This window comes from Dryobates pubescens, chromosome 22 (assembly GCF_014839835.1).
Source record: "Dryobates pubescens isolate bDryPub1 chromosome 22, bDryPub1.pri, whole genome shotgun sequence".
In the NCBI taxonomy this organism is placed as follows: Eukaryota; Metazoa; Chordata; class Aves; order Piciformes; family Picidae; genus Dryobates; species Dryobates pubescens.
In genome coordinates, this window is record NC_071633.1 from 11,818,449 (window position 1) to 11,827,532 (window position 9,084).

General features: G+C 43.7%; 1 protein-coding gene across 1 annotated transcript; it reads right to left on the reverse strand.

The window, feature by feature from the left end:
* Window positions 1-1,791: 1,791 nt before the first annotated feature.
* LOC104304430 (vitamin D 25-hydroxylase) lies at window positions 1,792-8,617 on the reverse strand. The gene is made up of 5 exons (XM_054172016.1): window positions 8,309-8,617; window positions 5,521-5,662; window positions 4,588-5,220; window positions 3,761-4,090; window positions 1,792-2,136 (listed from the first exon to the last, which is right to left on the reverse strand). Exons 1-5 carry the CDS (start codon window positions 8,615-8,617, stop codon window positions 1,961-1,963), a joined length of 1,590 nt encoding a protein of 529 aa, XP_054027991.1. The 3' UTR covers window positions 1,792-1,960.
* Between the last annotated feature and the right edge of the window lie 467 nt (window positions 8,618-9,084).

A 9,084-nucleotide genomic window follows, 5' to 3' on the forward strand; every position in this document is an offset into this window, starting at 1 on the left:
CATGAGTTAGATCTCAAAATACCTCAGCAAAAGGGAATTACTACTGGGCAGCTGCCTGAGTGTAGCCCCAGTGAGAACTGGTTCTTGTTTTTAATCCTCTCCCCTTTTCAATTAGGATTACTTAAACTACTTTTTAGCCACAGGATGTAGAGATTTTGGCAACCCTAGATAGTAGCAAAACTCTGGCCATCTGATCTAAGAGTGCAGTGTGGGATCACCATGAATCCAGGACTGTAGCACTGAACTCTTCTGCTTGGTGTTGCTTCATACTAAATTTGGTAGATTTCACAATTCTTACCTTAAGCATTTCACAAGCATTCAACACCTATGTTGGCAGGTATCCAGGAACACCCCAGTCTTGACTCCTAAGCCCCAGTATTTGCCAGTATATTCATTCACAGTTTTCATGGTGTGTCTAATGCAGAGCAATCAGGCTTATCTCCTTCCTCTCCTTCTTTGAATCTTAAACTTTGTCTACAGAAAGGCAGTTATTCAGCAAAGGACTAGCTTGCCCAACCCCTCCAGAGCATCAGGAATCTGTCTGAGATGCCATCTGTGAGACACATGGGTCTGACTACCCTGACACAGAGTAAGTAATCTCATCTGGACCTGCTGCATCTTAAGTCAATAGGCTGTTATAGAAGTGGGCTGGTATTAGCTGTTTGATCTTTCTCTTTTGCTGTTTCGTAAGTATTTCTGCTCACTAGAAGCTGTAAGCATCAGGTCAGCAGAAAAATACCAATTCCTGCCTCTGAACATTCCTGCAGCTCCAAGTTGAAGCATAAGCTGTATGAAGACCAAGGTCTAATACTCAGCTCTGTCCTTAAATAGCTGCTTGCTCAGCGTTTTGTACTGAACTCTGATCTGAAGCCTTGCTTCTCCGTACATTGTCAGGATTGAATGTACCATATTTAGACTGTCAGGTTCTCTTGTAGGGCCTGGGTATATAAATCTTTATCTACCAATAACCATAAAGCAGCAGCTGTCAACAACAAAAAATGAAACTGGTAGAAGTCAAGAGTAGCTGTTACGCCTAAAACTTGTGCTTCAAATCCATTTAGAATCTTGTTTCTCCCCACCTTATTCCACTCCCCCTCCCAAAAATGTCTCTTCTCTGGTCAGACTCATGAGCACCTTGTTTTCTTGACTTGTAGCAGAGTTGCATGTGACTGGTAGCAAGAAGCACTTTTTTCCCCCCGTGTCCTTAGGCTGAGAGCAATCATGATGTTATCCTTTATGCGTGGAGGCAATGGAAGACGTGTCTGGAAATGCAATAACCTGGCAAAAATGATTCCTGTAATTGTCAGGAGAATGGCAATAAGTGAGCACTTTATACATGTTACTAAATGAGAAGCAAGCCATAAAAGATCTTGGAAGTGAATTCATGTGGTTATCTCATTCACTGGAAAATTATGACCAGCTGGGAAGACAGAGCAAGGAGAAGGAAGGATTAAAATTCTTTAATAGACAGTTTGTTCATCATGTCTGGAAAAGATAGCTTCTTTTGAGTTGCAGAAATGTAAATAGATACCTTTAAAACCTTTTAGCTGTATAAACTTAATGGAGAATTTAAAAGAACATCTTAGCTGGAATAATGTAAATGAAATTTCCATGGACGAGTCGAAGTGAACATTTTGACCCATATTCTCCATCCTTATAAAAATATCCCTTAAGTAAAATGACTTGCTTAACAGCTGAATCAGAAGTTAGATTTGAAACAGACTGCTGGAGTGAAAACATCAACTTCAGACACAGGATGTACTTCACATTTTTGGCTGAGGGTATTTTTTGGTTAAATCCAAGTAAAAAGAAACTAAACTTGTGCATAAATAGAATTTATCTGCAAGTCCTTAAAAGTTTTGTTCTTCTGACATGAACACATTTAGAAACAGAAGGCAAAGTGGATCTTCAGCTGCAACTTGGAGCATTGTGCTCCACCTGACAGTCTAGACCCTTCTCTTCACCGTCTTTTGGCACAGATGAGGTATGGCTGTGGTTGTAATGTCATGCCTAATCTTGGTTTGAGATCTGGAATCACGCCATGAGGAAAACACAGGTGAAATCGTTGCAGTAATGAAGTGAAAAACAAAAACATTTCCATTCGAGCCAGCTGCTCTCCAAGACAATGTCTTCTTCCTGGATTGAAAAAGAAGGTTTTGAAAAAACATCAAATGTGCTCAATTACATTTTCACCTAGTAGGAATACAAATGGTCATTTCTCTGTTCTAAGAGGAGCTGGATGAACTTGCTGGTAGTATTCTCTAAGAGGACGGGTGACAGTTTATAGCATGAAACACGTTTTAGTGAATTTGTTCCTCTCATTACACAACTTCTGTAGTAAATAGCTCTGCCAAATTTACTCAGATAAGCTATTAGATACTTTATCTTGCCTTGAAGTGCCAATCTAGACAGAAGAGTTTTTAAAAGAAATGGAATTTCAGCCTTTGTCCCTTATTTTCTTAATTATGTCTACTCCCAGTCATTATTACCTGGCAATTATGATAACATGATAAGTAGAAAGATATGAAATAGGTCTGGATAATGCCTTTAAATAGTAGTTTCTGTTCCATGTATGATTAGTTACAGGAAGTGAATGTGGCTGTGGAAGACAGATGAATGGACAACATCTGGAACTGTTAAGATCAAACAGACAAGTGTAACGGATGTAAAGGTTGACTTCATCATACCTAACTTTGGCCATATAGATGCTGTGCATCTATTCCAAGGGAATTATCTTGTCTCCCTATGTTTTGGATAAAGAGCATCCTAGATAAGCAAAGTAAGTCACCCTTTACACAAGGTTGTGGATTTCCATGGACTGCAGAGGTAGCCCTGGCCATTAGCCCATTACCTTATACAGAACACCAGGTTTTTTTTTTCAGGTTGATAATGCTATGTAAGGTAAATTTGTCCACTCCTATAGATATCAAAAGACAAATCCATAATCATTTAGGACTTCCTGAGTATTTCCTTAGGGCAGAATACAATGCAACATGGTCACTGTTGTGAATAAAATACACAGTATCTAGTGCTGAAATTTGAAAGCTGGTTGTGTAAATCACAGCCAGCAGCCACTGATTATTAATTGTGAAAAGAATAACACTTATGTACTGCAATGACAGACAAGAAGATATACTGATGTCTTTTTTCCCCCCCCCCCATAGTATACATATAATAATAAGCTCACCTTTGTAAAAGCTACTATGCTATAATGTGTTATGTCCACTGTGGATTATACTGGATATCTTTAAAATCACAGAAACAGGTTGGAAAAGGCCCTCAGGATCACCAAGTTCAACCGATAACCCCACTCTACAAGGTTTACCCCTAAACCATATCCCCAAGCACCACATCTAAATGACCCTTAAACACATCCAGGGTTGGTGACTCAACCACCTCCCTGGGCAGCCCCCTCCAATGCCTGACCACTCTTGGCATGAAAAATTTTTTCCTAATGTCCAGTCTAAACCTACCCAGTCGCAGCTTGAGGCCACTCCCTCTTGTTCGATCGCTAATTACCTGGGAGAAGAGACCAGCACCAGCCTTTCTACTGTGTCGTTTCACGTAGTTGTAGACAGCAATGAGGTCTCCCCTCAGCCTCCTCTTTTTCAAACTAAACAGCCCCAGCTTCTTCAGTCACCATTTCATCAGAACTGTGGATATTTTCTCTCACTCTGTCCATTTTTGGTTTACTGCTATCACTTGTATGTTATGCATCTCTCACCTTACAAATGGGAACAGTGGAAAGAGTCACTCTTACCTAGTGAAAAAGGAACAAATGCATCTTTCTTGACAAACTGGCCACTGCTGTCCAGAAATCTCTCTGGAGAAAACACTTCTGGATTGCTCCAGTATTTTTCATCAAAATGAACAGAGTAGAGGTTTGTAATGACCGTAGTGCCTTCAGGAATAGAGTAACCACGCACCACAGTGTCTTTGGAAGTCGCGTGAAAAATACCTAGTGGAACTATATTGCAGAATCTTAGAACTTCATGCAGCACAGCCTCAGTGTATGGCATCCTGCATTTCTCTTCTAAGGTGGGCATTTTGTTAGGGCCAGTAACTAAATCGATTTCTTTTTGAACTTGTCCTGTTAGGAAAAAGAACAAAAGCTGATGTTTATTGTGTGATAGTCTTTAATTTACTCTTGTGAACTGAGGCACCAAAGGATAAAAAGTAATTGTACTTAAAACTGTTAACCACAACCTGACTTAAATTTTTGCTGATTTCATTTTTACTTTCAATAATCTGTATTTGCTTATTTAACTACATAGATTAGTACATCTACCAACCAATATTACACATCACAACACTAAACTGAAATACAGTAATACTTTGTTAAAAATGTTTAAGCTCCATAAAAAAACACATTCACCAGTATTACCATCCTACTTGACTTTTAATATCCTCTTCACCTGCATATAAAGTAAGCTTTTCACATCTGTGCATGGTATATTTGGTAAATTAGACAAGAGAATCATACGCACAGACTTGGTCATAGTCATGGATCACTGCACCACTTTGTAAAAGCATTTTCAATTTGCCATAGGAAAGTGTATCAGTTCCTCAAAATGTCGAACTTCTTACCTTGAATGTTTGGATAAAGAGCCATAAATAACACTGCCCATCTTAAAACATTTGTTGTGGTTTCTGTCCCAGCTATGATGAGTTCTCCAACGGAGAAAATTAAGTTTTCTCTTGAGAATGTAGACTCTGGATCGTTTTTACTGCACTCCATCTCATCTAAATATGCATCTACAAAATGTCGAGGTGACTGAGGCTTCCTGTTTTCAGAGGCACGCTCAATAAGCTCATGAAGAAAGTCATAGACTTCAGCTGCATTTTTAAACAGCTGCTGGTGTTTCCCAAAGGGCAAGATACCAATCCAAGGAAAAGCATTATATAAAAATACAGAAGCACTAGCAGCTAGTTCAACGTTTTCACTAAAGATCTCAATCATGTGCTGAAATTCAGTATCTTCGTATGTAAAACGTTCGCCGAAAATAATCAGATTGGTAATGTTTGAAACAGCATTTGTGATCAAGTGCTTAAGATCAAAGGGCCTGCCCTTGTATGTATCAATGGCATCAAGAAAAACCATAGCTTCTTCTGAAATTTTGTGCTCAAAGGACCTTTGACCATATCCAAAAATGCGAAAGGTATTTACAGCTAATTTGCGATGTTCTGTCCATCCTCTGCCATATTTACTGTTCAGTAAGCCTGAAAAAATATGTTGACACAGTATTTTATGCAATGCTTTATTTCTCCTCATAATATAATAGAATTATGCAATAAGGGAAAAAAAAAAGACAAAAAAAAAAAAAAATTACATGTATCTTGCTATGGAACATAGTCCAAGAGTAACAATCCCTTCCACACATGATCTTTAAAGAAGCATCAAGTATTTTATGAAAGGAGATAAAGAAGTAGAGAAAACAGCTAAAGCCAATGTTTCATGGGATCACAAACCCACCTATTGGCCAAAAATTGCATTTTTATATATGAGATATTTGCACTTACCTCCCATGTTTGTCAGCTTCTTAAACAAGGGAAGAGAGGGTCTGTCTGCAAAGATGTCGCTTTGATGAACGAGGCATTCTTTGACTGCATCATAGCCATTCAGGACAACAGCAGATATACCACCCAGATCAAGGCTGAAGATCTTTGAGGGGAAAAAATATAATCAAAAATTTAAAATGCTATTACAAGCAAATCTTAAGAACAAATAGTTAAAAGAAGTAAAAAGAAGCAACAGGAAAGTGAAACAACACTGGGCAGTCATGTAAAACAGAGACTTGGGTAAACTTCAGCAGGCACTATGGGTAACCAGAGATGCTGCAACTGTGGCACTACAGAGCTAATTTACTTGGTGAAAAGATAAATTGCCCTACACTACATTCTGTGCTTTGCTGTGTGCCTAACATGACCAGGTCTACAAAGTAAGGACTGGGGATGTGTCGGGAAGAGAAATCCATCGGCGAGGGGGGTGAGGGAAAGACTCGCAGCAATCAATATGATTGATAAGCAAGCTTCAACTTTATTGTTCCACACTTCCTTATTTATAGTCTTATCTTATACATAGTTAATTCTATTCTAATTTAACACACACTATTGGTAACTTTCTAAAAGGTTACATCATTGTTTTCAGTACTCTGTGGAATTTCCTAATTGCTCTTTTTCCCAGATCTTCACCTACTTCTTATCTTGTTTGCCTTCCTTCTCAAGGGCAGCTTGACTTCAGCATATCAAGCATCACAACTCCTACTCCATTGCTATATTAACAACAGAAAGTCCTTCAAGGCCTAATTTGCACACATGTTCAAACCATTTCCCAACAGGGATGATTTCATAAAGTCATTAAAAAACATGAATTCAGTAGGGCCATGCATTGTTTTCAGAAAAGATGTACTGTCCCCTAACAGCAGCTGTGATTATATTACACTGTTAGATATAAAGTATAGTTTTTTATATAAGGACTAGAAATATTGCCTATTTTCCTAATTCACTATTTCCACAGGAGGGAAGAAAGCTCCTTGTGCCTGCTCCTCCTCCCTGCCTGAATTAAGGCAGGCTCCAATAGCTGAATTGGGTTAAGGGCACTGTGACTGAAGCTACCAAGTTCCTATCCTAAAGACTTCCAACATGTCACTTAGTAATGGCAAACACAGAAGTGGTGTCAGCTGTGAAAATAACCAGTCTGCACCCAGTCCTTTCCATCTCTGAAACTGGACACCAGCTTACTTTGCACAGGCTCCCAAAGAACCATCAGGTGATAGAAGTAAGAGCCATGATGACAGCCAACAAATGACAGCATAGCCCAGCTAGTCCCATCTCCCATTTCCAGAAGTGGTTAGCACTAGATGCTTTGCACAAAGATTCAATACATCCTGCAGAAGGCACACACAGGGTAAACAAAATGAAAATCTTGGCCTAAACTGTAAAAATCAAAACCGAGGCTAAACTCTAGATTGAAATCTTACATTCCTTTTCATACTTTTCCCAGCATTATATATCTGTATTTTTATGAATCTCTAGTTTTTCCTTCACTTAAGAAGTCTTAACCTCCACAATATGTAATAATTATACACAGCCTAATTACATATTCTGTGCCAACTGGGTTGACACCAAAAGGGTTGTCAAACACAGGAAGAGGCTGCCCAGGAAAGTGGCTGACTCACCATCCCTGGAGGTATTTAAAAGATGTGTAGACATGGTCCTTAGTGACATGATTTAGGGGTGGACTTAGCAGTGCTGCGTTAACAGTTGCATTTGATGACCTTAAAGGTCCTTTCCAACTCAAGCAATTCTATGACTTTTATTTTAGCAGACTTGGTATTTTTCTGTTATAATGACTGTTCTATTTTTGTGACAAAAGACACGTATTTCTGCAAACTATGTTCTAGAGGTTTGAAGAATGTATTTTTCTAGACAAACTGTTGTTGATTGGACACACAGCTCAACCTTTCACATGTCTCCAGTGCTAACCCTGCCAAATGAAACACCGTAGAGATGTCTAGAGATGTACAAGCTCAAGGAATGGCTGGCCAGGGTGTGCACTGACTAGCCAGATGGTACCAAACCCTATGTGTGTTTGTGTACACAGATGTGTACATACACCCCAACAAAAGGGAACACCTGCCTGCCTTTCCCTGCTGCACCTAGTTTAGATTTAACTTCTGTGAGGCTTATAAGAGTAGATTGGTTTGAAACTGATGAAAAGAAACACAAGATCGTGGCTTGAAACTGATGAAAATAAACACGAGGTCTGCAAGATCCACTGGCAGCAGGACACAAGCTAGAGCGTTGTACCAGCAGCCACAGCCAGGCAGCAGCAGCTCCCTACAGCGGCAGCTGCCGGCTGAACGGATGGGACAGCTCTGCTGCTCTGTCCACTCGCACTGCAGGGGCTGACCACAGCGCCTCTTTGCCAAAGGCTTGCGCTCCGAGCTCAGCCACCGACAGGATACGGGCCCTTTCCCCTGCTCCCGTTAGCCGGCGGCGGGGCTCCTCCCATCGTGCCGCTGCCTTCTCCCCGGGGCATCCGCCTCCGCCCGCCGTTTTGCGACTTGCCGCGAGAGTACGGGCACCGATAGCCGCTCCGTGTCGGGGCCAGGCGGCGGGACAGCCCCGGCCGGACGCGCCGTGCCGCCGGCGCTGACCCGGGACTCCGCGACAACCGAGATCGACGGGACAGTTGCGATTCCCCGGGCTCTGCCGCTGGCAGCACTGCCCGCCTCGCCCCAGCCCACCCCTCTCCCGCTCCAGGGAGGCCCCGAGGCGGCGGCAGATGCCGCTGGAGCGGCGGTACCTGCCCGTGGATCTGGCTCTGCCGCCGCATGTAGACGTGCGGCTGCTCCGCGCCCAGGGCGTGGATGTTGCCGATGAGAGGCAGCCCCGTGGGACCGGGCGGGAAGCCAGGCGGCCGCCGCTGCTTCAGCAGCTGCCGCACCACCAGCGCCAGCACCACCAGCACAGCGGCCAGCAGCAGCAGGCAGGGGCCACCGCCCACCGGGCGCAGGCCTCCCGCTGCTGCTGCCGGCCACATCGCGCCGCTTCCTCCTGCCGCCTCCCGGCCCGCCGCACCTATTGGGCGGGGACAGCTCCGCGCCGCGCCCATTGGCTCGCGACGGCTCCGCCCCTCGCGTTAGGCCAGGGGTACGCCGCGATCGCTTGGCCCGGCCAGAGGTGGCAGGGATGTGGGGTGTCTGCTGGTCGGGGTACGGGGCTGGCGTCCTGCGGCGGTGCAGGAAACGGGCCCTGTGCCCGCGTGGTCTGGTTTTGCTGTCGTGTCTGGAGTAGCACTAGTAGTTGCTCCCGTCAGTGTTGTGGTGAACCCGCCGTGTGCCTCCTGCCTTCGCCCTGCAGCCCAGGCTGTGCCTGTTGCAAGCAAAGATTGCCACTTTGGGATGTCTTCCCAGCCCCCTCGGAGCCGCCGAACCTTGCCGCGTTACCCACCTGACCGTCCTGCCGCCGGTCGGGGCTGTGCTTCTGGCGGGTCGTTGTAGGCAGGCAGGCGGTGACAGCCGCACGGGCCGTGCCCGCAGCTCCTGGTGCTGTGCTGCCTGCCCGCGGACATCGGCCACC